This window comes from Alternaria hordeiaustralica, assembly GCF_023758085.1.
Source record: "Alternaria hordeiaustralica strain BMP 2776 chromosome Unknown scaffold_1, whole genome shotgun sequence".
Lineage (NCBI taxonomy): Eukaryota > Fungi > Ascomycota > Dothideomycetes > Pleosporales > Pleosporaceae > Alternaria > Alternaria hordeiaustralica.
Genome location: NW_026056773.1, coordinates 2,534,590 through 2,561,900, shown reverse-complemented (window position 1 = coordinate 2,561,900; position 27,311 = coordinate 2,534,590). Strand labels below are relative to the sequence as shown.

At 52.8% G+C, this 27,311-nt stretch overlaps 8 protein-coding genes and 1 non-coding gene across 9 annotated transcripts; 6 read left to right on the top strand and 3 right to left on the bottom strand.

The window, feature by feature from the left end:
* Nucleotides 1–901: 901 nt before the first annotated feature.
* J4E84_000796 (uncharacterized protein) lies at nt 902–1,819 on the top strand (the record flags this gene model as incomplete). The annotated part of the gene is made up of 2 exons (XM_049383431.1): nt 902–975; nt 1,036–1,819. 2 exons carry the CDS (start codon nt 902–904, stop codon nt 1,817–1,819), a joined length of 858 nt encoding a protein of 285 aa, XP_049248949.1.
* Nucleotides 1,820–2,494: 675 nt separating this feature from the next.
* Nucleotides 2,495–3,930, top strand: SDS23 (cell separation during budding; the record flags this gene model as incomplete). The annotated part of the gene is made up of 5 exons (XM_049383430.1): nt 2,495–2,857; nt 2,904–3,376; nt 3,426–3,543; nt 3,596–3,777; nt 3,879–3,930. 5 exons carry the CDS (start codon nt 2,495–2,497, stop codon nt 3,928–3,930), a joined length of 1,188 nt encoding a protein of 395 aa, XP_049248948.1.
* Nucleotides 3,931–5,510: 1,580 nt separating this feature from the next.
* On the top strand, nt 5,511–8,054 carry J4E84_000794 (uncharacterized protein; the record flags this gene model as incomplete). Its single annotated transcript, XM_049383429.1, has 6 exons — nt 5,511–5,514; nt 5,671–5,787; nt 5,846–6,208; nt 6,258–6,267; nt 6,935–7,188; nt 7,264–8,054. The coding sequence occupies 6 exons, from the start codon at nt 5,511–5,513 to the stop codon at nt 8,052–8,054; spliced, it is 1,539 nt and encodes a 512-aa protein (XP_049248947.1).
* Nucleotides 8,055–11,698: 3,644 nt separating this feature from the next.
* On the bottom strand, nt 11,699–12,252 carry J4E84_000793 (uncharacterized protein; the record flags this gene model as incomplete). Its single annotated transcript, XM_049383428.1, has 3 exons — nt 11,699–11,925; nt 12,022–12,120; nt 12,219–12,252. 3 exons carry the CDS (start codon nt 12,250–12,252, stop codon nt 11,699–11,701), a joined length of 360 nt encoding a protein of 119 aa, XP_049248946.1.
* A 3,126-nt stretch (nt 12,253–15,378) lies between these two features.
* On the top strand, nt 15,379–15,468 carry J4E84_000792. The gene has a single exon. It is a non-coding gene; the product is annotated as a tRNA-Thr (tRNA).
* Nucleotides 15,469–15,991: 523 nt separating this feature from the next.
* On the bottom strand, nt 15,992–19,084 carry J4E84_000791 (uncharacterized protein; the record flags this gene model as incomplete). Its single annotated transcript, XM_049383427.1, has 2 exons — nt 15,992–17,185; nt 17,246–19,084. The coding sequence occupies 2 exons, from the start codon at nt 19,082–19,084 to the stop codon at nt 15,992–15,994; spliced, it is 3,033 nt and encodes a 1,010-aa protein (XP_049248945.1).
* Nucleotides 19,085–19,359: 275 nt separating this feature from the next.
* On the top strand, nt 19,360–19,872 carry RPB10 (DNA-directed RNA polymerase II subunit L; the record flags this gene model as incomplete). The annotated part of the gene is made up of 4 exons (XM_049383426.1): nt 19,360–19,395; nt 19,446–19,504; nt 19,627–19,713; nt 19,821–19,872. 4 exons carry the CDS (start codon nt 19,360–19,362, stop codon nt 19,870–19,872), a joined length of 234 nt encoding a protein of 77 aa, XP_049248944.1.
* Nucleotides 19,873–20,132: 260 nt separating this feature from the next.
* J4E84_000789 (uncharacterized protein) lies at nt 20,133–21,895 on the bottom strand (the record flags this gene model as incomplete). Its single annotated transcript, XM_049383425.1, has 3 exons — nt 20,133–21,672; nt 21,733–21,772; nt 21,832–21,895. The coding sequence occupies 3 exons, from the start codon at nt 21,893–21,895 to the stop codon at nt 20,133–20,135; spliced, it is 1,644 nt and encodes a 547-aa protein (XP_049248943.1).
* A 1,331-nt stretch (nt 21,896–23,226) lies between these two features.
* Nucleotides 23,227–25,167, top strand: J4E84_000788 (uncharacterized protein; the record flags this gene model as incomplete). Its single annotated transcript, XM_049383424.1, has 1 exon — nt 23,227–25,167. The coding sequence occupies one exon, from the start codon at nt 23,227–23,229 to the stop codon at nt 25,165–25,167; it is 1,941 nt and encodes a 646-aa protein (XP_049248942.1).
* Between the last annotated feature and the right edge of the window lie 2,144 nt (nt 25,168–27,311).

The window sequence follows — 27,311 nt, the reverse complement described above, 5'->3', positions numbered from 1 at the left end:
GGGGCAGCGCGCCGTTCATGTCTGGTGGGTGGGGAGGCCCAGCGATCACTTCTGGACCCATGTCTGGTGCTATGATTCCCATGAATCAGGGCTTTACCTATGACCACCGCCTCACTGGCCCTTATGGCCCTCAAAGCATGATGTCGCATGCTCCGATGATCACGAACGGACCGATGATGGGCGGCTCAGGGATGGTTATGCATGAACCGATGATGTACGACAACGGATTTGGTGCCTACGACGATGGCTATGCCGGCGACTACAATGGATACTGCGATGGCAGGCGAAAGAGAAGGAGGCACAAGAGCCATTACAAGTACAAGTATACAGACAAGCCCGCGACCAATTGTACGGTTATGTAGATTGTTGGGTTGTTAAAGTGTTGAGATATTGCGGTGGGGCTCTGTGTATATAGGATATTGCAGCTGTTTCATTACCTGGGCATGCATAACGTGGTAGCGGAATTGAAGCACGTTTCTTAGATAGTTCGCTGGATAGTGAGGTGAAGAGGCGATAGTGAAGCAACCACTGCCCTGGTAGCGAATCAGCGGCTCGGTAAATTTTAGGGCAAGAAGACCCTGCGTCAAGAAACGCCTAGCCAACGGCCAAAGGGGCCCAAGAGTGAGGCGGCGAGACTATCTCTCAAGTTGACTCAAGTCAGTCTAAACTACATATCTAAGCTGGGTGTCGATCGCGTAAAGACGTTCAATCTGTTACAAGAAGGCGTGATCAGCCCCTTTGCCCTTGCTTTGTTCCAAGCGCTACCAGTCCGTCGGCTACGTCATTCGTCACGGGGCCCGGGCTCCTTGTAACCAGACTTCCTAAAACATTACTGTACTTCTCCTGAGCCATCCACCATTCACAGCACATAGCAAGAACCAATCCAGACCACACATCTACAATGGCAACCAACGCGCCCACCTTGATCAACCTGCCGCCTCCGCCGTCTGGCGACGAGACGCCTGGTGATGCTCCGTAAGGCATATGCGCTTGGTGGGGTTCATTGAAATAGTCGGACTGACGCTGTATACACAGAGGTACCCCGAACTCGGTCACCACGACCATGTCTGAGCTCTCGACTGTCGCCATCAAAGACGGACATCGCGGTCACTTCCCTCACCACCGGAACCCTGCTGAAGCTGAGCGTGCCGACCGCATCTCGCGCCTGGCCGGTCTCGAGCGCGTTGCAGTGTCGGGCCGCACTCCCCAAGGACTCAACCCAGGCAGTGCAGCCAATCCTCCGCCAGGCTACTTTGACGCAAACAACCAGCCGCAGCTCTTCCGTGAGCGCAGCACGGTTGGCAGTGCCAGCGCAACCGGATCCGTTGGCGGTCGCACGACGTGGGCAAGTGGCAGCGATGTCTACGAGCCGGACCGCATGAGCGAGGACCAGGACATGGACACATCAAGCATCGGAGGCTTCAGTGACGAAGCCGCCTCTCTAGTCGGTTTCGGCGAGGGTGCGCGCACACCAGCTCGGCAGCATAGTCAACTCGGCAGCCCTGCTGTTGGAAAGGCAAGCGCTCTGCCGGGCTACTTGCGAGAACAGACGCCGACCAGTCCAATGTCCGGCGTCAGCGTGCCTGTCAGTTCTGGTTCGACGCAGACCATGTCCAGCACGGAGCAACAGAAGAAGGAAGCACGCATGATGAACGGCATGACCTACGATGACAACGTCGTCGACACAGCGAGCCATGCGCCCCCCGCCAGTGGTCGTGATGGAGACTCTACTTCTGGAGACGCCATTCGCGAGCGCATGGCGCAGCGTCAAGCTGACAAAGATGCTGGCATGGACTATGAGCAGCAGAAGGACGCTTAGGGAAATGTTTCTTGTTTCACTCGAGTCATGCTTGGAGGCGGGCGTTGGGCAAAACCGGATGGATCACGGAAGGCTATTCCTTGACAATTGTTCAGGATGTTAGTATGGGCGGAAATCAACCAGCCTGAGGGCTGCGAACAAGAGTTTTTTTTATGAATGCAATGCTATTATGATTGACCACGCTTAGAGCCTTGGACCCCTTGCGCGATTGGCGTGCTTCCCCGGTTTCTCTATACTTCAGTATGACGTCGCGCACGCGATTGAATGGCTTGGAGCGCCCGTCCGCCGCCGTCACTCGCGGACGCGTCTGTAACCCCGCAAGGCTGTGTCAGTCGATGCGCAATCTTGGGCGACACGGTTGATAGTAATGGTATGCAGCGAATCACACCCCGCATTTTGGCTGCAGCTTGCGGCCCAAGTGCCCTGGCCAGGCAGGAGACGATCTTCTGGGCTCTGCATCTGCAGGCAAGCCCTCCCCACCTCGTCGCACTTCACATGCCGCAAACACCACTCAGCCCAACTTGAAGCTGCAAGACGCGCGACTGCTCGTCTCCTTGCGACAGGACCATTCAGAGCATCTAGCCACCAAGCGCATACAAGTACCTCCGCACCCGCGCGTTCCGACAAACACTTTGTGTGGAGCCCCGCATACGCCATAACATAGCCGCCGTCACCATGGCAGACCACGACACCACGGAGGCTATTGACGTCAAGGACACGTCCCTCAACAGCTCGGTATCTTCCATCGGCCGCACACCTCCGACTGCGCTCAAATTGGGCTCCAGCCCCAGCCCGGCATCGTCCCACCGTTCGAGCTTCGCGGAGCACATGCGAGGAACGCCCACATCACCACGCGCGTCACGGCAGCCTTCGCTCACACAGCAAGCGCTACAAGACCTCCTCAACAACCCACCAACCAAGGGTGGTGATCCAAAGTTCCAGGGACGCGATTGGAAGACCGTCAGACTGGGAGAGATTGTCGATCCTGACCTGGTCAGGTTCGTCGAGTACGATACCAGCGTTGAGGATGCGACGAGCGTGGGTTATGCACAGCTATCTTCATGCGCATGGCTGATTTGCATAGATACTAGTCAAACATGGCGCCCCCAATGTCGTCCTCCTGCGCGAAGACGCCAACACACGGCATGCGACCGGGACCTTCGATTACAGCGACCTGAACGCGTACCTCCTCCTCGTAGTCGGCCTCGCGCACCCCGAAGAAGGCGACATCGCCTCGTTCGACGAGCTTGCGCAGAAAGGAAGAGAAGGAAAACCCATACCGCTCAAAGACGTAAAAGAGGTTGGTGGCAGGAAGGAGCCGTTGATTACTCTCGACGAGACAACGGATCTGTCCAAGGCCATAGAAGTCTTCGGAAGCGGCGTACATAGAGTGTTGGTCGCAGAAGAAGGCACATCGAACGTCAAGGGCATACTTACCCAGCTAAGACTGGTGCAATTCTTCTGGGAGAACCGATCGAGCTTCCCAGGCGTAAACCAGCTGTACCCACAGCTGATCAAAGACCTGAATCTTGGATCCAAGACCGTTCTAGCCATCAAGTGAGTATAGCGCGGGTTCGCAGAAATCACACAGCTGACTGGATGTTAGTGGAGATAAGCCTCTTGCAGCGGCTCTGGAGCTCATGAACAACGAAGGCGTGTCGTCACTCCCAGTCTTGGACGCGCAAAACAACGTTATCGGCAACATATCCCATGTGGATGTTCGGGTAAGTCTCCTCTGGTCAGTTTCATATTACGCGACTAACGGCTGGCTCATAGCTCTTGACCAAATCCACATCGCTCCCACTGCTTCGCTCATCCTGTATTCACTTCATATCTGTCATCTTGTCTGAACGGGGAGTAAACGACGGCAAGGACTCCTTCCCCGTGTTCCACGTCAACCCATTCAGTACCCTCGCACACACTGTGGCCAAGCTAGTCGCAACCCGCTCGCATCGCATGTGGGTCGTGGATGCACCGTCTCCGGCGTCTTCAGGACCATCTACTCCTGCGATTACACCTGCGATTGTTGTTCCTCCTTCGCCAATTACACCACTACCAGGGATGGCCGGCCCAACACCCGTCAATTCAACTGCGCCGACCCACCTCGCTAGTACCGGAGCGGTTGCCCCAGCTATCTCTGCATCAGCAATCTCTGCTATGCCAGGGGCTAGCCTATCTGGCAGACTGAGTGGCGTCATCAGTCTCACGGATATCCTGAATTTGTTCGCAAGAGCAAGCGGGCTGAATCCCCATGACCCCGACGAGGCGAGACGTGCTAGGCGCAGGTCTAGCTCCAGTAGCATGAGGCAGAGCATGGATAGTTCAAGGAGCGAAAGTGTGTCGGCCATCGCTGGGAGAAGGAGTAGCGTGAGTGAGAGGGAAAAGAATGCTCCCGCAGCTCAGGGACTGGGCATTTCCAGAGGCCGAGGTGCGTGATGATTTGTTGGAGAAAGAATTACGCTCTGGAGAAAATCACTACCGAGGTATTTCGGACATAGCTATTGGCTCTGTGGTATTGATAGGCGTTACCAGCGAGTTGTCATTTCAGGTGGTCATAGAGTAAATATTGCCAGCTTTTCTCATGGCACACATTTCCCTCAATCGGGACCCTCATATGCTTATAGAAGTCGCATGCTTGCGCGCGCGAGAAACGGAATAAAAATAGTGTATCAAGGCAACTCGCCATGTCCCATTGTATCATCCCACTTTCCTGAACAAGAGACCGTCGTGTATGGCGGACGGGGGTAGAGGCCATATAAGGGTTATGGTATCGACATCAGGCGACGACTTGGTAGCGTCGGGTTTTGACTCTCCCTGAACACATTCATGCGCTGGTGTTTCGTCATCCTTCTTCTTCGAAGTGCCCTTGTCGTTTTCGGCTCGATTCTATTCCACGGTGTTTAGAATGTTTCCACGAGGTATAAAGTCATTTTGAATCACACGTACAAGGAAGTCGATCTGATCCCTCATTTGAATTGCCTTCTCGCAGCGTCTGTGTATGTTTCTGTAGGGAGGTTGTATGACCATGGTTTGCTGTGTTGTGCTATCGTTCCCGTGGAAATTAGATATAGATACAGTTGCGAGGAAGTAAGAAGACTATTGTTATTTGAAAGGAAATATGATACCAGGTCTTGTATTCGTGCATACTGATTGCCAATCAGGTGAAGTACATGGTGTTTGTGCTGTCGTGCTGCTGTCGGCTGTGCTCGTGCTGCTGGCTGGTGGACGTTTGGTATATGAAGGGGTTGAGGAACATGAACGACCTGTATCAGAAGAAGGTCTTGTCACTGCAGAATATAATCATGATGAGGGCATCTTCACATTGTCACATTGTTCTGGCATCGTGGATGGCGTTGTGTGAAGCGTGTTGGTCACTATTTTGGACGTGTGATGTTGAAGCAAGAGAGCGATCATACATTGACATAGGGATTTTCTCTCCATGCATTTGGAAGACCAACTCACGTAGTGGTGGAATATGATGTGAAGCAATGCGGCGTTGCCCGAGATGCCCGAGATGCACGCAAAGATGCTATCGCCCATTGGGGAAGGTGCTGCCAAGGCTCGCTTCTCTCACAGGTCGACCAATATTGCTCCCCACCGAGAATCCGTTTCTCACGAACTTTCGAACCGACAAAATTAACGGCAGTCTCTCTTTACAACCAGAACCGATTGACTACCTCAAGCACTAGCCATGCGTGAGTATCATCCTTCTGGTCGGCTCTTACGAAGATGCGCGAAGTTTCTGAGTGGCTAGGACACCCAATGGAGGGTGTTTCTTGACACTCAGAGAATTCAATCATCTTCAACAGCCAGGCTTTCCTAGAAATCGCCATGCGCTTACATCCTCAAAGCTCCCAAGTTCGATCCCTCCGAGGTGAAGGTCATTCACCTCCGTGCGACCGGTGGTGAAGTCGGTGCCTCATCCGCGCTCGCCCCCAAGATCGGTCCCCTCGGTCTCTCGCCTAAGAGTACGCCACGAACCCATCGACCAGCGCACATGGATGGAAATACTAATTCGTTCTGCAGAGGTCGGTGAAGATATCGCCAAGGCCACAGGTGACTGGAAGGGTCTCCGTGTCACCGTCAAGTTGACCATCCAAAACCGTCAAGCCGCCGTTTCCGTCGTTCCCTCCGCTTCCTCCCTCGTCATCAAGGCCCTCAAGGAGCCTCCCCGGGACCGCAAGAAGGAGAAGAACATCAAGCACACCAAGAGCGTCCCCCTCGATGAGATCATCAGCATTGCCCGCACCATGCGCTTCAAGTCGATGGCCAAGTCCCTCCAGGGTACCGTTCTTGAGATCCTCGGAACTGCCTTCAGCACCGGCTGCAAGGTTGACGGTCGCAGCCCCAAGGATGTCTCTGATGACATCAAGGCTGGCGAGATTGAGAGTATGTTATACTTGGCAATTTGCGAAAATCAATCACTAACAGAGCGCAGTTCCTGAGGAGTAAGCGTTTGCACCAAGAAGTGTTCACGATCACGATGGAACGATATATGCCATAGAGGGTGCTACATAGCTGAATGAGGACAACGTCTCCCACCCAGAGTTACCCGTCCCGGGACCGGTGGAGTTTGCACAGCCGCGGCGTTTGGGATGTTTGATACCATACTACAAAAAGTGACCCTGGCATACGGCAATGATACAATGCATCTTGTCGAATCAAAACGGTCTCATGCGTGTTGTGATAATCCTTTGACAGATCTTACACATATGCCATGTTCCTCCCTTTCTGAAAGATACCCGTCGTTAATTTCTACACCTAGAGGGACATAGTGCGCACTCTAGTATATAAAGTTGTCAATGCAAGGCCGTAATGCGTCGCAGCCTGGAAGTTCGGAGTTCCGCACTACACTTCCGCGATTCCGCGTCACCAGTCGCTTCCTGACACCTGAACAACCAACACAATCGCTCGAACATGTCGGTCGAACGTCAACGCCAACCGTACAATGCGTCGGCGACGATCAGATGAGCTGCCGCGGTTCGTAGACGAAGCTAAATCTCCCTCGTTCCGCCTGCGACGCCGCCACGCGTACTACTTCCTCGGCTTCTTCCTTATCTGCTGGATCCTCTATCCATCGCGCAAGACGACACCTCATACTGGAGATACTATCAGGGCCAATTGGTCGAATTATGCGTACAGCGTGTACGCGACCGACAGCACCCAGCTATGCCACGCCGTGATGGTCCTGGACGCGCTCGCTCGATTCGGTAGCAAGGCAGACCGCGTCCTCTTCTACCCGGAGTTTTGGGACACAAAAGTAGACAGCGCTCAGGACCGAGACAGTCAACTACTCAACTTAGCGCGCGACGTATACAAGGCAAAGCTTCATCCTATCAGGCTGCTTGAGGTAGCAGGCCGTACAGAAGGTATGCGTTGCGCAAGTGCCCATTCGCCCGGCACATGAAGCGAGACTCTACAAGCACATGGCTGACTGTTCTCAGGTGACTGGGTATGGGACAAGACCGTCACGAAGCTCATGGCCTTTGGCCTAGAGTACTACGACCGCGTAATCGCTTTGGAGTCGCAGATCACGCTCCTCGACGCTCTCGATGAGCTCTTCCTCCTCCCTCAGACGCCGATAGCGATGGCACGGGCATACTGGACGGATAGCAAACCGTGGCCATTGTCGACGACGCTCATGGTAGTCAAGCCTAGCCTCGACGAGCTTGCGAAGTTCAAGAACCGCATGGAAGGGGGTGGTGATAGCATGTTGGTCGAAATGCACAGATATGACATGGAGATCCTCAACGAACGCTTTGAGGAGAGCGCGCTAGTACTTCCACATCGACCTTACGCCCTTCGTACGGCAGAGTTCAGGCGCCACAATCATTCCGAGTATCTGGGCAGCGCTGATGAGCCATGGGACGCTGAGAAGGTCTACAAGGAGGGGAAGATCATCCAGTTCAGCGACCTGCCGCTGCCTCCCCCATCAGTCATGTGGTCAGAACAGGCGTTAGAGGAGATGCAGCCCGATTGTGGGGGCAGCCCCGAGGGAACCTGCGCTGAGAGACGGATATGGAAGGGCTTATATGAGGATTTCAGAAAGAGGCGGAAGGACGTTTGCAAGTTGCTCAGTGTGGCAGCACCGGACTGGACTAAGATCAAAAGCGAGCTTCATCACGAGGTTGTGACTGGGTCTGGTAGTGTTGCGCCGGTAGGTGAGGCTGCGTCTGCGCCTGCGTCTGGTTCTGGTTCTACTCCTGCTCCTGGTGCACCTTCACATGAGAAATAGCCAGCCATCAACATCAGCAAACCCGTGTACCTGCATGTTGTCTTACATTTGGCTCTCGCGTACGGCCCGATTGTAGTGTTCGCCAGCCTATGCCGAGGAAAATCTGAAACTGGTGAGCAAACGGTGCACAGTTATGCAATGGTATGGCGGATAGGTATGGTAGCGTCATCTTGGAGGAGACGGTAGCAGTGCCGCCAGCCGTGGCTGTCGCATCAGGGCGCAAGCTGAAGCTTATTTGATTGCTAGAAATAAAAGCGTCATGATTGGTACACTGAAACAGCCCATGACTACAGGCTTAGACAAGTGACCACATTGTCTCCACGCACCAACAACGCAGATTGAGTGATAAGACATGTCGACAGCCGATTGCTGTGCCTCATGCATCAGCCCGCACAGGCTCGCAGCTCCGAAGGAAGAAGGACGGCGCCACGCGTTCGCGGATCCACCAAAACCTCCGAAGCGCCACCCTTCCAAGTCGTCGCTGCATTCCTCACGACAACCATGACCACCACTGCACTCGTATATGAGACTGTTACACCAGACTTCCCACATGCACACTCACCCCGGAATGTCAAGCCAAATTTGTCGCAACAGAAAGAGCAGGTCATGGTAACACGAGGCAAGCATGTTGGGGTACCAGCCGTTTGTTTTAGCGCGGATTCCGAGAGCTCCATTCGCGGTCGGGTGGTGGGGAACCCACTTTTACTCTAGCCTCCTGCTCGGGGGCCGTCACGCCAACCCCAGCACTCGGTGCAGGTTGTCAGCGTGCAGGGTTACCATGGCTATATTCCAAGGCGTGGACACAGAACGTAGTATCGAACCTGGGGGCGCACACTTCGTATATGCTCCCAAGGATGAGCAAAGCAGGTGGGGTACGTTGCAACACGGCAGCAGCCACAAGAGAAATGCGGTACGGATGCGAGCGCGGGGGCGGCGCGGTCTGGTGAGAGCGGGAATGGGTTGCAGCAGAGGCTGTCGAGAGCTCGCATATGCAGCAAGGCTGAGCAACTAACTGGCCCTGATATATCAGCTAAGGGGCACTTCCCGGTTAGTGCACCGCCCAGTCGCTGATCTGTGAGCTTGGGATGCGAATAGCCTAACCAGGATGGCAAAGCTGAATTACTCAATGCGAAATTGATAGACATGCTCCTTCCCTCCCTCACGTTGTGAATTTACTTCGGAGTACACCGTCAACGCTGTTCGTCGTCACCACTCATGGTTGTTGGCCATTTATAACAACAACATAAGAACCCACTCACTTCCCGCAGTCGTTGCTCCCACTCTCATTACAAAGTAGCATCCTGACAGCTGAATAACCATGCGCGATTTCATCTTGGCCTCCGTGGTCACAGCCTCAGCCTTGTTCGCCAGACAAGCTGAAGCTGTCGCCGCAAACCCTCTCCCGAAACCCACAAACATTACCTGGGGCGACTCTGGCTGCTTCTCTTTCGGATCTGTCGCTCTCGATGCGCCGGACCATGAGGTGCTCTCCGCTGCGTTCGACCGCGTTACTAAGACCATCGCGGAGCTGAAGTGGATTCCGCAAGCCACCGAAGCCTCGGTCACATTGTTTCAGCCTTTTCCAACCCCAACCGCTGCTTCAAGAAAGCGCAAGAGGCAGTACAGTGCACCACCCGGAAATTGCACAAGCACAATCACCAAGGTCAAAATTGACGTCTCGAATGCCCACGCTGAGCTTCAACATGGTGTAGATGAATCCTACACGCTCGACGTCGCAGCTGGCTCGGATACTGTCGATATCACTGCTGGAACTGTCTACGGCGCCCTCCACGCTCTCACCACGCTCCAGCAGATTGTGATCAACGATGGCTCAGGTAAGATGATCATCGAACAACCCGTCGCTGTCAAGGATGCGCCACTCTATCCGGTGCGCGGTATCATGATCGATACAGGCCGCAACTTCATTACCAAGGCCAAAATCTTTGAACAAATCGACGGAATGGCTCTTTCGAAGCTCAATGTTCTACACTGGCATCTCATCGATTCGCAGTCCTGGGCCGTAGAAATCAATGCGTATCCCGAGATGACTGAGGACGCCTACTCAGCCAACGAAATTTTCACGCAAGACATGCTGAAGGAAGTCATCGCCTACGCCTCCGCACGCGGCGTACGCATCATTCCGGAAATTGATATGCCAGGACACGCCAGCTCCGGCTGGGCGCAAATCGACGAGTCCCTACTTACATGCCAACACAGCTGGTGGTCAAACGACAACTACGCACTGCACACAGGCGTAGAGCCCAACCCAGGTCAACTTGATATTCTTAACAACAAGACCTACGAGGTTACAGCCAAAGTGTACAAGGAAATGACACAGGTCTTCCCAGACAACTGGTTCCACATTGGTGGTGACGAGCTCTTTGCAAACTGCAACAACTTCTCCACTGCAGCCCTCGCATTCTTCAACAGCGGCAAATCAATGGGCGACCTCTACCAAGTCTGGGTTGATCGCGCAATCCCCAACTTTCGTGCACAAGCCAACAAGACTTTCGTCATGTGGGAAGACGTCAAGCTTTCCGCTGACGTGGCCGCTACAGGTGTCGTACCCAAAGACGTCGTCCTACAAGCTTGGAACAACGGTCTCGACCACATCAGCAATCTTACCGGACAGGGCTACCGCGTCATTGTTTCCAGCTCCGATTTCATGTACCTGGACTGTGGATACGGAGGCTGGGTCGGCAACGACCAGAGGTACAATGTCATGGTCAACCCCAATGCGACAGACGGTTCAGCGAACTTCAACTGGGGCGGCGGCGGTGGCTCCTGGTGCGCACCATACAAGACATGGCAGCGCATCTACGACTATGACTTCACTCTCAACCTCACAGACACCCAAAAGGCGCTTGTACAAGGCGCCATCGCGCCTCTCTGGTCCGAGCAAGTCGACTCAGTCGTCATTTCTCAGAAGATGTGGCCGCGCGCTGCTGCGCTTGCCGAACTTGTCTGGAGTGGAAACAGGGATGACAATGGCAACAAGAGGACCACAGAACTGACGCAGCGTATTCTCAACTTCAGGGAGTATCTTGTTGCGACCGGTGTACAGGCTAGTCCGCTGATGCCCAAGTACTGTCTTCAGCATCCACATGAGTGTGACCTGAATCTCGATCAGACCGTATTGCACGAAAATCCCGCTGTCTGAGAGGTGGGGCGTCCTTCTTTTTAGCATCAGGATGGTGTTCAATTTTTCGTTCTTCGTTCTATGGGTAGGGATTTCAGAAGATGGGTAGAAAGTTTTTGGTGAAGAGGAAGATGAAGGGTCGAGACACGTTTGCGTCTTCGTACATACCCACTTTGACTTCGAATACACGTCGTTATTCTACGTACCCGTGTCCGCATGTGCAACTGCTTCGCGTTATGAAATGCGAGATGTGGTCTATGAGACCTTTATATATGTCATTAAAGGGTGCTGGGGAAATTTGACGTAATAGAAGTTTGCTATTAAGTGGTTATTGCCAACCAGGTCATGAAATACCTTAACTCCGTTGCGCATTCATCTCGTGGACACAGGATGTCTACTGCCCCTGCAGCACCATCACTTCTTCTGCAAAGGCGTTCATAATCTTCAGGTGCCAATTTGACTTGCCCGACTTAGTTTCTTTCCATTTGCCTCCGCCATTACATCCTTACGGCGACTTGAGATCCTTGGCTGCAAGCACCTCATTCGCAGCTGCCATCTCGGGACTGGTAATCTCCTTCTTGCCTAGCGTGTGCGCGTCGGAGGATTCGTCTGAACTGCCAAACGGCTTCTTCACTGCGTCTTTGAGTTTGTCGGTCGTGGTCTTGTGGAGCGAGTTATCATTGTCGTCAGTGGATGTAGAGGTGGACGTCGATGTCTCTGGAGCAATTGGCTCTGTAGGAACGTGTTAGCTTGTGTGTTGAGTGTCTACACGAGTGGGCCTAGTAGGCCATATAATCGAACAGGATGATGGAGTAGAGAGACACGAACCTTGGAATTGAAGGTCGATGTTGTCATGCGAGGGTGCGGTGCTGTCGACAGAAGGGGAGGTGGTGCTGGTAGCCCCTGGAAGCCCATCCGTAGGAGGCTCTACAAGTTGTTAGCATACATAGGTATACGCGCTTGTTCATCGCCAAACTAATAGCAACGAGACCGTTGAAGAATAGCGCAAGACTGGATAAACACACCCTGGAATTGTGCCGACTGGTTGCTAGTAGCCATGGTTGATGTGATTGGTTAGGTAGAATTTGATCGACAAACTATGAAATTCGAGTGATGTTTTGGCGCATCGGACTTGCATCCGCGGGGAGGCTGGCATCGTGATATACAACAAGCTCGCGCTACGTCACCGGCTGACAGTGCGTGCCGTGGCTGTCGCGTGCCCAGATGATTGGGAGTGGCCGAGGCGCAGCCGCCCCACTTATCCCGCCTTCTAGCGCTCCAGACCCTGACTGAACCCTGAACATCAGCACGGTTTGGGCCAAGTGCTCGTCAGAGGCGGGCTATCGAGATCTAGAAAGGGACCTCGGGATCTGGATTTCTTTATGCGGAAAGAGGAGGATGTCTGGAAGGATTATTTGATAGCCTTGGCTAGGGCTAGACGGCGTTCTAGATGATCCGGATCGTATGGAGCCCGTTCTCGTAGCGGAGACAAGGCAGACGAGCTTTTGTTTCTTCGTCCAACTCCACCAGCAACTGGTCTCTGCCTTGATGCGAGCTAGCCTCGACAAACCCTATCCTCTCAAACAACTTTCTTTCCTCATTAACAAGCCTTACCATTAAGCAAGAGGCCGGATCCCTTTCTTTCGGTTTACCAGGCACGTCTCGCTGTAATTGATATGGCATGAAGAAGAGATTGCCGCTCGCGCTGTCATCGCTGAATGCAGTCTCGGTGACCAGGGGAGTGTCAAAGTGTAGCGAAGGAAAATCTCGCCAAGTCTCCTGACCGTTCACCTCGTTTGAACAAACCAATGCTCCGTCGACTACCACGGCCATATTTACGGGTGGACAATCGAATTGTTCACCTGCCCTATACACATGGACCTTTGGGCACAGTTTCATGGGCTTTAGTGAGCCACGCAAGTCCAACCATCCACTCGTCACTGCACCGGTTATATCTTCCGTCGCGTACTGGAGAGAAACATCCTTGACTTGCACTAAACACTCTTCTTCTGAGCAATCCCTAAACCCTATACGTCCATCAAGAGAAGCCCAGCTCCATGTAGGTGCTCTGTATACCTGAGGTCGGGAGGTACGTGGATCAGTCAGGGTTATCCAAAATAGATGCGTTCCGAGACTCTTGCGCCACATGCCAGCGACGTAAGTGTCCCCAGTGTGAGGCATTATATGTTTGGCGATACCGGAAAGCGCTATTAGCTTATCGCTTGGTACTGACAAATCCATATTTGTATAGTGACCAAGGACCTGCCGATACCAGAAACTTAGATAGAAGTCCGCGGCGTTTGAGGCCTTTATTTGCCAGAGCTTCTTCATGTCATGACCTTGGCTTACACGTGATGAAATCCCCTCTGGGGACGTTTCACAAGCGCCAAGTTCCCGACACTCCCAGAATAGCTGATAGCGACAAAAGTGAAGGACCCGCGGCGCGAGAAGCCTCTCCTGGAAAACCCATCCCCTGCTATTAAGCTTTGCATCCAGTACGTGACGTTTCCACAAAATATCTTCGTGCAAGACATAATCCGCGGGTTGGGTATCCGGGTCCGCACGGCTAGTTTCAGCCTTAAAGCTGACGGTCCCGCAGAACTGAGGCTGACGGAACCGAAAAAGGCCTTCAGTGCTGTCGCTGGCATCCGCTGCAGACAGATTACAATAGGAATTGAAATAGACTTTGTCCATCAGGCTAGCTTCACGGTACCAGTCCTGGTGTTCAGTTTCACCCTGGATAATGCAAAGGCTGTCCACCCATAGATACCGAATTCCAAGTCTTTTGGCTGCTTCTACTGCTTCTCGGAATGTTCTTGGTAGATCATCGATTTGGTATACTGGACAATGGCTTTTCGCCATTGCAGTGGTCAGCTGTATCAGCTTTGCGCTTCCCCAGCAATGACTGAGGGTGGCGTAGGGGCCCGACGGCGGCGTTTCTGCTGTATGTATGAGCCATACACAGCTGATCTCACTGTTGCAGTGTCCTAGATCTAACAGTCGCGTCGGATACCAGGAGTTCCTGTCGTTACTTGCGTTGCAGTCTCTGTGGTTTTGACTACAATCTTGCAGCCATTTGGCAGCCACCTGGAAGGACGCATCTGAGCCTGTATTGTCAGTGGTGACACGGCCCAGTGGTGGTAATTCCGGGCTGCGTATGTAATCTGTGGTAACTTAGTTTCTGCCGGATTGTAAACGGCTAATCAACGTACCGATCTTTCTTTGTAGCGAAAAAGGGCTATGTTTTGGATACAACCTTGGAAAGTTTGGCAAGTCGTACCTTACACAGAAGCTAACTCCGTTGGTTCGGTATTGCGGAGTCATAACTATCTTAGTGACCCACGAAGACTCGGCGCCGGTATCGTCCACTAAGACTCCATCATGAGTTCGTGGTTGCGTGGCATGAAAGTATTCCTGTTCAGCCTTCGATAACCGACTCCAGACCAACACACATATATAGCATCCATTGGCTACCGACCTGAAAAGTGAGTCTCGTGTACGATGATGAAGTTCCTGATAACGAAGACATTAGTGTTGCTTCTTTTCAAGACTCATAATGTATATTGCTTGTCAGACTTACGCTGAAGCTTCTCAGGCCCACGCTGAAATCATATTCGACCTCTGGGTCATGCTTTGACTCGGCGTTCTTTGAAAACCACCATAGTATGCGATACTGCGATAACGACTTTCTACAGAGCTCACAGAACATTGCGAGTTCACTGGGGGTCTGAAAACGGTGCTTGTAGCGCTTCTGTAGTTGCCTATATCTCGTAGAAGAGGAAACTGCAGGTTTGCGGCGTGGTCACCCCACCTTCCATTGCTCCATCTTCGTAAGTCTGCCTTATCGAGCACACATATGAGAAGAAAGACGCGTAAACACGACTTCGTTTCCAACGAAGAGCTTGGATGTGAGCATAATACGAGTTTGTTTAGTGGCATGAAGGTTTCGATTGATTCAATGGTTGATTTCCGAGGTCGTGTTGCAATGCTCGAGACGCCATACCCAGACCAGCATTAGCAGCGGAACCCCCAACCGAGCTTGCTTGAAAGATACGTAACCCCGCTGCGGCATTGCCCCACCATCAAATCGTTCGCAGCTGATGCATTCAGCCACCTGGCACATCCTCTAAACTCACAAACGTATGGTTATATCTTTTGTAATTTTCAATTTCGTCAACCACATCCGCCCGTTTAGCACAGTGGTACTGCGTCGCACTCGTAACGCAGCATATGTTCGATATGCGAAGATCCACGGTTCGATTCCGTGAACGGGCAACCCTCATTGTTTTTGAGGTTTGCAATGCCTGGTACATCGTGATGCATCCTCCGATTTGTTTTTGCGTACCCCTAGAGTAGTCAGCAATCGATTTTTTTTTTAGACAAAACAGGTTCGCGTAGGCTCCATGGTGCTCGGCAATACCGTCGAAACAACTGGACTCAAGAATGGTGTGCTACGCAGAGGGAAAGGATGAAAGCGGCAGTCGGAAGCATGGAGGTGTGGCGGTGAGGCGAGCGCGGCTGCGGCCACGCTCAGGGGCGCTGGCTAGTCGAAGGTGGAAGAGGCATGCGTATTTAGGTACAGCTTTTGGGAAAAGAAGAGAAAATGTGTAGTCAAAGTTTGCTACCAAAGTCATTCTGCTTTCTCATGCAGTGTCACGACTCTTCGTGCACCTATCCGACGGGCCTCGTCCTCATGATTATGTGCTAGCTGCACCGAACGCATCAGTACACTCGGCATGAACAAACGCATCTCAATGTCGTGGTATTTTATCAAGACTATAGTACAGCAATACAGCTCCTATGCTGCTGCCTTTTGCGGCTTCCCGCCAATCAGCGCCAAAATGTTATCGAACAGACCCTGCGGTGGCGGAGGGACTGAGCCGTCATGCAGCACATTCTGCAGATCCTGCATATTGAAAACATGCTCGTCGCGCTCAATGTCTTGAGTAAGATCTCCAGAAACCAAGAAGTTCGCCAAAGGTCTACCGGCCTCTTCTTCTTCGTCTACTGGGTAGGCGATGGACCGCCTGCCGACGTGTTCCTCTGGCGGGGGAGTCGGCAGCTGTAACGATCCAGCGCTAGGAGTGATTGTCCTGAAGTACGATCTAGAGTCAAGAACAACGTAGCCACCGCTTGTTCGGGACGCGAGTCCGAGCGTGATGCTGAAACATGTATCTTTCCAAATTGCCTTCTGGTGCTCTGGACTGTGGATGGAGATCCTCGACGAAGTCCTCTTCTCGAATTGAGGAAGTGAGACGGCGAATGTACCATCGACTTCGTTGCAAGCTAGTCGAACGAGCGGTACGCGCTCCAGCCGTCCGATGCCAGGGGTTTCTATCGGGGCACTGTACGCGAGTGCGTCCGAAACCATGTCCCAGACAGTGATCGCATCAGCAACCACTACCAGATGTTGTCCAACAAATCCAAGGCCAGAAAGAGCTGTGACATCGATCTCTGTAAGTGATCGTCGAATGGTTGCAGAGTGAGTGTCGATCAGGTGCGTGACACCAGCATCTTCATCCAAATCCCAAGAGATTGAGACAGCAAGGACGGAGCCATCGGATGAGAAGGCTAGTCGGGAAGTGCGCGGTGGTAAAGATTGTTGCGAGCCTTCGGTAATGTCGAGCTTGTCATTGATCTCAACTGCTCGATCGAGTGACCAGGTGACTAGACCTTCCTGTTGAGCCCCACGAACGATGACTCCGTCGCGTGATCGTGTCTTGGGCCTCCAGATCCGTACGACATGGTCTTCACCAACAGTCGCGAAGCCCGGAGCAGCAGGATCAGCGACAAGATGGAAAACTCGTCCGTTGCCGCATACGTCCTCGAAGAAGTGTGGAGCGTCGATGCGAGTTTCCAGCTTCCATTGCGCACTGGTCTTGTCGCGTCGCCAGATCTTGAGGTAGACTTCACGACGATTTAGACGTTCTTGCTCGTTGAATTCTGGAATGCCTTCATTCAGATAGCGAGCATCTGATTGTGGCGGAACCCACTGCGAAAGGAGTAAAAGTCAGTGTGTGTGTCAAATGCGTCTTGTGCAGTTAGAACTTACCTCATCGATTGTGGCAAGCCAGTCTCCATCGTGGCTGACTTGAATGTGCATGACTGTGGGTTCTTTGATCTGACCTCCATCTGGCGCGACATTTGGTTCAGTCGCGTTGTTGCGAGTGAGTGCCTGGCGCCCTATAGCACGTTCGTTCGCGATATCATAAGTCTGTAAGTATGGCTCAGGCTTAAGACCTTCCTTCCGACGAGGTTGTGATGAAGGTACGGAAAAGAAGACTTCGGCTGGACTGGCTGGATTTACAGCCATGGGTACCGCATCAAAGAGGCCATGATACTTGCCAGACTTGGTGTCTTTAGGCTGTTGTTCGAAGTCGATTCGACGCGATTGGATGCCGATGATGTTCGTGCGGGCCTCGAGCTCGGTGGTAGAAAGAACGATGACGGAGTTGTTGGCCAGTGTCAATGCATAGGCTGAACCAGTAGGAGATACTACAACATTCTCAATAGCTGCAGAAAGATGAGGTAGGTGTTGAGGTTGCCCTGTGGCAAGCTGCCATATCGTAAGGACGGTCTCGTCGCCACCTGAGATGATGTAGTTGCCGTCCAAAGACCACTTGACAGACCCTACCGCGTCCCTGTGCCAATGGAGTCTCTTGGGCCTGAAGCTCGCGGCGTTGTCCGCTCCTTCCTTGTTGCTCTTCTCAATCGCAGCAAATGAGGCCAGAATGTCTTCAAAGAGAAGAATCACGCCAGTCTCCTCACCAACAGCAATGTCCAGTACATCTCTTTGGTTGCCGTTGTCTTGTTGCTCGCGGTGGTAAACGCTGAACGTGGTGATCTGCTTCGAGAACTTGAACTCGCGCCAAACATACTCAAAGTCCTCAAGAGCCGTCTTGCTGGCCTTTGCGCGCTTTCCAACGACGATAGAGTCAGTTGTAGCAGCTACAACATATTTGCCTTGTAAAAGCACCTGGAGACCGCGGATCGCAGAGCTTGCACCCAGCACTTGCTTGACTTCCTTCAGTTCCCGGGATTCTTGGCGCCGAGTACGAAGGACGCGCACACTGATGGTATGGCGGCCTTCATCAACATCATGACAGTATACGAGGTCATCGTCGGCCTTGGCCTTGGAATCAGACCCAGGTGGGGAAATGACCGTCATGTGCTGGACTGTAGCACCAATGTTCCAACGGCCAGCCGTCTTGCCAGCCACCCAGTTCCACAGTATTATATGCCCGTTCGAGTACGCGGCGTACACGAGTTGAGGGTTCGCGGGTGATAGGGAATACGTTGTGAGGTTTCCTGTGTCGTCTTGGGAGAGCGTGTTGACAAGCAACGAGGTTTCGGTGGCATATACGCGTAGCGAATTGGAGTCGGCTATTATCAGATACTTTTCGTCGGGAGAGAAGACAGGATCGGCTGGTATGAACCATCCACCTTGAACTCGTGAGGAAATCCATCTCTCTGTCTTCTTGTTCTTTCTCTTCTTTACTACGGCTTCTGTCGCGGTGCCTGTCACTTCAGCCTCCGTAATTCCATCGCGGTCTTGTCTGTTCTTTTCCTTTCGCTCCTTCTTGTCCTTCTTTTTCAGCGCAGACTTGGATAGTCCTGACTTGGCGAGCTTGCCATTGACTTCAGCCGGCTTCGTTGGGGTGTCGGTCGTCGCATCTTGGATCGCGCCGTTCGTTATCGGGGTTGCAGCCGATTGCTTCTTTGGCGTAGGCGTGCTCGTGGATTTGGGTACTGCATTGGTCGCGCCGTTTACAGGTTCGCCGTTGCGACCGTCAAGTTGCGCGGCGGCATCGCTCTTTCTCTGCTTCTTGGCCTTCTTCTGCGCCGCAGCTTCCTCGGCCTTCCTCTTCAGTTGTGGAGTCGCATCCGCCATACTGGCTGATTCTTGGTGGTGTTGGCGTGAGAAACCACGTTTGTGGGCGACTGTCGTAGAGTGTCTGGAGTCGACATGTCGAAGGCTTCGAACTTTTTTGATGGACCTTGGCCCAAGCTTTTCACCGCCCGCGTCGCTAGCGCGCCCGCAACTTTCTTTGGCGTCCACCACGTCCAACACCACGAGAACCTCACCTTAACTTTACGCGCTCTCATAGCTACTGGGCTGTCGTCGCATAATCTCTCACATCACACTGAAACTCCGGAAACCCCAAGATGATTGTTCCTATCCGTTGCTTTTCTTGCGGAAAGGTAATAGGCATACTCTCCAGCTCATGCGCGCACCCACTCACAATGTTCAGGTCACCGGCGACCTATGGGAGAAGTACATGACCATCCTTAGCGAAGGAAAGGAAGAAGCGTAAGAAGCCTTTTCGGGATTGTATTCGCGCGCGCGCCTGCCCGCTAACCAAAGCCGACCACCTTTTGCTACTCCAAGTCTTATATAGCAGCAAGACCCTCACTAATACGTCTTCCATCTAGTGAGGCCCTCGACGAGATCGGTCTTCAACGCTACTGCTGCCGCCGCATGATTCTCACCCACGTCGATCTGATCGAAAAGCTCCTCAAGTACGTGCCCGCTGCCGATGCCGACAAGGTGTTGCGTCGCCAGAAGGAAGAGGAGAAGAGGCGATTGCGGTGATTACGTCCCGGACAGGGGCTGACACTTATCACAGGTACAACGCCAGCGAACGAGAACAAGCCCGCGCCGCTCGCGGCGGACGATAGTCAAAGGACGATACGAACAGAGAATCTGGAGTTTGGGAAGGCATACTTTATCATGGCAAGGCGTTATTCGGGCGAAAGCATATTGGGTTGCACTAGATCTCATTTCACCCACAGTCTGGAGGTTTGTGAGATCAGGCAGTGCTTGAGTATAGTGAGAGCCGCGGGCCCGTCTTGGAATTTGGTCGACGCGTAGGGCATATGTACAAAACGCGCAGTCTCAACATCTACCACTCGGACCGATAACAGAGCCTCACTTCTGATCATTCCTCACACTTCTCACCCTCACTGCCCCAGTGCTCCTCCACCCACTCGGTCATAATATCTGTAAAGCTCTTCTCGTTGTCAAACGCCTCAGTATCCTCCAGCCCTCTTTTTGCCCCCAGGTACTCGAGCGCCAGCAATATCCATTTCTCAATAAACTGATTATACATGAGATCAATGGTCTCTGGCTCCACGTCTGTCTCTGATTGGTCGAAACCGACAGCTGACTGAATACAGTTCGGAACATTGTAGAAAGCGATGGGCTCGTGGATCGTATCATCGCCGTCTGCCCCAGCATCGTCCTTGGTGGTGTAACCTGGGAACGGTTGTGGCCCATCGATGCCATGGAGAGGTGCCTGGCCTTCGGGGAGTTTAGCGAAGGCGAAGTCAGATGTAAGCAGATGTGGTCGAGACCGCGCTGCCGAAACCTCTGGTGGCTGCAGGAATGCATTGCTCTCCATCATGGCCAACATAATGGGACCCTCATTGTTTAGTAATTTGAGCACCTGACTAGCGGCCTTGTAAGGTACATCCTTGATGTATCGGATCCCACTGGTGAACGGAGAGACCAGGAACTTTGTGTCCTTGGTGAAAGCTCCCTTGAAGATGTCAAAGCGGATAGCGCCAGTGTTGGTGATCACAAATGCCTTCTTTCCACCCTGGATGCGATCAGACTTTTCAATAGTCTGCGGCAGCAGTTGCTCTTCGATCCAGGTAAAGATACTCTCGTTGTGCGGGTATGGGCGACGGCTGATCCAAAGATCTTGTGGAGCACAGCCGTATACTTTGCCCAGCCCAAGAGACGCTCTGGCATCACCAATCGCCTTGGAGACCTTCTTGCCGTGATCGGTCGCGAACTCTTTGGCGTCTTTTCCGCTGTGGTGACGCAGCGAATAAAGATTGTTGTCAATGTATCGACGGGAGAAGGTGAGCTTTGGACTCTGAGCTAGAGGCGTTGCGTCTTTGGTACCGCCAGTACTGAGACCGTCAATAGACATGAAGCCGAGCGTCTCCATATATCGCCCACTTTCAAGAGCGACAGCTTTGTTATCAAAGATCTTGTAGTCGCGGATGTGGCTATGACCTCCGAAGAACTGGATGGGCGTATCCCAATGCATCGACCGTATAGTAGAGAACAAAAGCGCATATTCTTCGGAACGGATGTCAACATGGCCAAAGACGATGATCAAGTCGATGTCCTGGCTTTTAAGGGCTTCTGTGAACCACTCCTCGTGCACTGTGTCCTCAACCCTCTGAACGACAGTGTTGTTTGCGTTGCCCGTGAAATCGAATAGGAATCCGAAGGCCAGGATGCGTATACCTTGGTTTTTAGTAGTGAATCTTTTGAAGCGGGGTGCGAGTGGCTCCCGCTTCCCAGTCTCGGGGTTGTAGATGTCTAGATTGGAGGCCAAGTAGTTTCCTTTGAAGTCGGGAACCGTGTGGAAGTATTCGCCCTCAGCAGTGTTTGCTTTGTACAACTCATGGTTGCCTGAGCATATCAGATCGATGTTCTGTTCTTTGGCGATCTCGTAGGTAAACCTAGATGTTGGTGTGGGAAGTCAGTACTCATCTCACCTGCATTTTGAAGGGAGTACTAACTTTCCACGAGGCTTTGAGGAGTCGTAGATGGCGTTTCCTTCTGCAGGGGGAAACATGAAGTTAGTATACATATCATACGCATCTTTACACCCAACTCACCAACACGGTCTCCAGTATCGATGAGCAGCAAGTCTGAGCCATCCGCATCTGCTTTCTCACGCATGTGCTTTGCAAAAGAGACATAGTCGCCCCAATCAGAAGAGAAAGACGCCTCTTGGAGATGGCCGCCCCACCACCCATGCACATCGGTAGTATGCAGGAAGTTGAGCTGTGCCCACGGTAGGTCGCGCAGAGGAGCCGCTTTAGGACGCGGCGCTTCAGGTTGCACACAGGATGCCGCTTTGAGAAGGGCAAAAACAACAAGGGATTTGTGAAACATGGTGAAAGACATGGCGCTGTACTACCCGTCCCCGTCGCAAATGAGGTTGTCTCAAGCAACCATCAAGGTACTGGCGATGCTGGAACGTAGTCTGATGACAACCTTGGGAAAGACAAAGGTCGAGATGGAACGCGCAGGAGCAGGAAGCGAAACGAAAGCAGCAAAGTGGTTGCAACGGTGATGAACAGGTGATGTTGGATGTTGCGGTCAGTGAGTCGATAGCCAGCCACCCGGGCCCGCTTTTAGCCCAGTAGTAGCACCAAAAGGTAAGGCATGATGCATCCGCCGCTCGCGACGACGCCAGCAAGCTGCAAAAAAGTGCAAAAAGATAATGTCAGCGGTGGGATTCGAACCCACGCAGGTTGCCCTATGAGAAACCTCTTGAGAGTGCGTCTTCCGGAGAAGACAAGCTTTCGCTTGAGTCACACGCCATAACCACTATCGGATGTTAGATGAGAAGATGTCAGGAGCTGGGAGAAATGCTTACCTCGGCCACGCTGACTGATTCGATGACAAAATTTCAACATAGACATTATATATCGCAGAATCTTCTTTGAGCTCTAGCTGCATGCTGTGGGGTGGCCGACATCCCCTTGTCTTGAAGTGTGTAAGCTCAGCAACCATTTCCGTATAGCATGAACCAGACCCATTCTGGATATCCACACTGTGTAGATTACATAAGAGCAACGTACGTGTGAGCGGTACAGCTTCTCGGTCAGCCGTGGTTCATAAGACGGCCACGAGTGAAGGTCGCCGACACCGAGGATCGACACAGTGACGTGCTGAAAACAGGAGACAAAGCAGCAAAAGGCTTGCAGTGGTAACGAGACATGTGATATTAAATGTTACGAACGAGTGTCGGACGGTCAGTCAGTCGATGGTAGCCAGGCTGCCTAGGTAGCCAATCAGGCAGTGACGTACGCGGTGAATGGTTGACGGGCCGTGGCTGCAGCGAGCTGGTCCATGTGAAGTCTAGCGCCAGCCTTGCTAAATGCAGTTCAACATTTTTCTATGTACACGACAACACCAGCCACCTCACAACAACTTCCAATCCAAACACTTTTACGCGCATCAACCTTTGTTCGTGTCGCCAACTCTCGTTTGTGTCGCGCGCAATGGCTAGAGCTTCCCGTTCTGCGAGCGCAAAGCCCGCTGAGAAGAAAGACGCCAAAGATGTCAAGGTGAACGGCACCCGTACGTCACGTCCACCCACAGTAACCATGCCATCGCTGACAGACCTCGCAGTCCCACGAAGAGGCGCGAAGAAAGCCGAAGACGCGCCTGTCGCCAACGGCATAGCTGAGGAAGCCGAGGAAACTGAGGACGTCGAGATGGCCGACGAAGACACCGAAGAAGTCGAGGCAGCTCCACCAAAGCGTAAGCTCAACGCGTCCGAAACAAGGTCAACCGCTAAGAAGACAGCAGCTGCTGGACGCAGTCGCGCAAAGAAGACAGAGACTCCTGCACCGGAACCCGCGGGCGCGCCTAAGAAGACGACCAAGCGCAAGAAGGACGATGAAAGCGAACCGGAGGTCGAAGACGCGCCTGCGCCCGCCGTGAAGAAGCCCAAGGTAGCGAAAGCTGCCCCCAAGGCTGCCCCGAAAGCAGCAGCGAAAGCCGCCCCGAAAGCCGCGTCAAAGACCGCAACGCCAGAGCCCGAAGCCGCAAATGTCGATCCGGCTCTGATCCCGAACCCCAAGGGCCCGCGTCGCAACAAGGGCAAGAAGACTGAGATCAACGAGATCCGCTACACGGAACCTCTGAAGGTTTTTGTCTTTGGTGAAGGCTCTTCCGGCGAACTCGGCTTCGGCGCCACAAGCAAGGCCATCGACGTGAAGCGGCCGCGCTACAACGAGCCTCTGTCCAACTTAAACGTTGTCAAGATTGCTACTGGCGGCATGCACGTTGTCGCACTCACAAAAGACAACAAAATCCTGACATGGGGTGTCAACGACAACAATGCCCTTGGACGCGACACGTCGAACGCACCCGTCAAGATGCGTGATCTAGACGCGGACGACTCTGACTCCGACTCTGAGGATGAGACCGGCGGCTTGAACGACGCTGAGGCCACACCAACGCCCGTACCATCCGAGTTCTTCCCTGAAGACACCACCTTTGTCGACGTCGCTGCCGGCGATAGCTGCTCTTTCGCACTCACTACTGAGGGCGCGGTCTATGGATGGGGCACATTCCGAAAGAACGAAGGTATCATGGGTTTCGAACGCGACAATCATACAGCGCCTCGACCCGTCTACATCGACAGCATAAAGAAGGTCATTCAGCTCGTGTGTGGTACCAACCACGTCTACGCCCTGGACAAGGACCACCACGTATATGCTTGGGGTAACGGCCAGCAAAACCAGCTTGGACGCCGTGTCACTGAGCGTAATCTCATCCAAGGGTTGCAGCCCAACAAGATTGGTTTCCACGACTCTTCCATCAAGAAGCACAGCCAACGCATAACACACATCGCATCCGGCGACTACCACGGTCTTGCCATCGCAGAAGATGGGCACGTCTGGGGCTGGGGTGCGAACAACTACTGTGAGACTGGTTACACCAAGAATGCTGGTGCAGATGATGCTAGCGTTCTCCAACCCAAGATCATACACAGTTTGGAAGGCAAGGGCGTCCAATCATTGGCGGGAGGCTCGCATCACAACTTGGCCATCACCAAGGATGGACAGGTGCTAGTCTGGGGTCGCTGCGACGGCTCACAGACTGGTCTTCCTCCGTCCCAGCTTGATGCAGAGACGGATGAGCACAAGGTTCTCAAGAACAACGGCAAGGCCAAGATCGTCGTGCAGCCGACACCCCTTCCCGGCCTCAAGAACATTGTCGCTGGTGCATGCGGTCCTGATCACTCCATCGTCGTTGACAAGGACGGCAAGGCTTACTCATGGGGTTTCTCGGTCAACTTCCAAACAGGTCAGGGTACCGACGACGACATTGAAGTCCCTACCTTGATCGACAACACCGCTGTACGTGAGACGAAGCTTACATGGGCTGGTTGCGGTGGTCAATACAGTATCCTGGCAAGCAAGATGGAGTAGGCTGTCCAGCCTCCATCTCAGCTTGACGCTGGGAATATTGATGGTGGCAACTCTTCATCAGGTTGCTCTCCATTTTTCACATTTAGTTGTTGTGTTTCACCTTTAGGACATTCAGACCAGCATTCACGGCGTTCTACTCTTTCACGGGTCGTTTTGGGATAGCGAATATCTGATTCTGCACACGGGGTTATCCAACGTATTCATTGCGCGGCTGAGGGTTAGGCCTTGGAAAACGACATGGCTATAGTAGAAGGCGTAGATTGGGAGGGAGGCTCAGCCGTGCTCGTGAATAACTTGTAATAGTACGATGACATGCTATCTTTAAAGACGACGTCCTGTACATATATGCGGTGATGTCTCGTATCTCAGAAACCTTGCGCAGACATATTGTGCCATGAGACGAAAGACGTACCTAGGTCGTGAAGGCTCCAGGGCTCATGATGGACTGGTGAAAGACGGACCCTTACATAAGCAACCGATGACGCTCGACCCTTCTTAGCCAAAAAACATCATCACCAATGTCCAAAGCGCATCGATAGCAACCCCGCAACAGCCCACTTCTACGATTGCAAACCCCTTTGTACGCCCTCCGCAGACAAATACCCGAAATATTCGAGACTGACGGATTGCGCAGCGTCTCACCCGCCTCCGCAACGATGCCACCCAAGCAGATGACAGGCAAGGGCCGTACCCTCAACGAGCCCAGCTTCGCGTCCAGCACGATCTCAGCCTTTACGAGCAAGGATAACAGGAGTATCGTTACTGCCGCTGGAATGTTCGCTGTAAGCCACCCTAGGTTCTCGAAAATATCAGATGAAGGATAGAGCGCGATACAGAAGGAGGACATAGGCAAGGGCAAATGCTAATGACCGGGTGTAGATTGGCGTAACATTCCTGCAAAGCAGCTGGGCCGAGATCCTACTTCCCGCGTAAACCCGAATCGATCTCATACAAGGAGACAAAGCGGCCGCGCCAGCGAACGAGTTAGGCGGAAATGCGAGTAGCCATCGCAGGACAACAAACTATCCTCGACGCCATGTACAAAGAAGCAAACTCCAGTTTGAGGAAGAGCATTGAAAAGGAAGGCGTTCAGGCACGAAAGCACACCTACCGGTAGTGTGAAACAATATCCCCAAAGCCTTCTCTAAAACGGTCCATAACGATCTTGTAACATTATGTATAACAATGACGAGAACACGCCTACACGCTCTGTCCCTTCTTTTTGTCATTGCAGTGCTCTCAATTAGACTTTTGGCAGTTCGTCTCACCACCTCATATCTTTCGGCATCAGTCATCGCAGTACGTCACTGCTCTCTCCACACAATGATCCGAAACACCATGCGCGTCACCCGCATCAACGCGTACGAAGGTTCTGTAACCCACACAACTGGAACATACCAAGCACTGTCTTGCTGTCACAGAAATGCTTAGCAAAATAGACTTTTCGGATTGAACCGCAACGTGTTCGTCTTTTCTTCTTTCTTCCTTTTCACATCTCCCGAGACGCAGTCTCAGCTTGGCCCGAGTTTCACGTCGCCTTGTCGAGCTTTTCATCAGCTTCCTTTACGAGTACTAACGTTATTGGCGAGAATACGCGCGTCGGCTGCTGAGTTTGACATAACGGTGTGTGACGTCCTTTCTTTTGCACGATGGCGAGATCGGAGACGCGGATTTGCCATTTGCCGTCCGGATTTCCCGCGGGTTTGTCACGAGCTGTTTCGGGCGCGTAATCGGACGTATCGGAAGCACACGCGTGGCGTACGCACATACGTCGTGGTGAACAAGTTGGTGGACGGTATCGTTTGGCTATCGTGAAGTGTGCCTTGGCGCTCATGAGCTGTCTGTTGTCATTGCACGCGCCAGTCAGTTCGCCGAGACAGGCTTTGGGTTTATTGGCAAGTTGCAACAACGATGGTGATTCGTACTCGGTAGATTACTTTCATACGGCACGGTGGCGTCAAGGACTAGTTAGTCTGCGGCGCAGCGAAAGTAACTTGAATGGTAGTTTGAAAACCTGGTTGTTGGTACTTCCACGCGCTGGTGGCGCATGCAGAAGGCCTAAACTGCGTGGTAGCTATCTACTGCACGTACTCCGGGTACCAATGCACGTATTTACACGATATCACATTGCGGCGGAAACAATT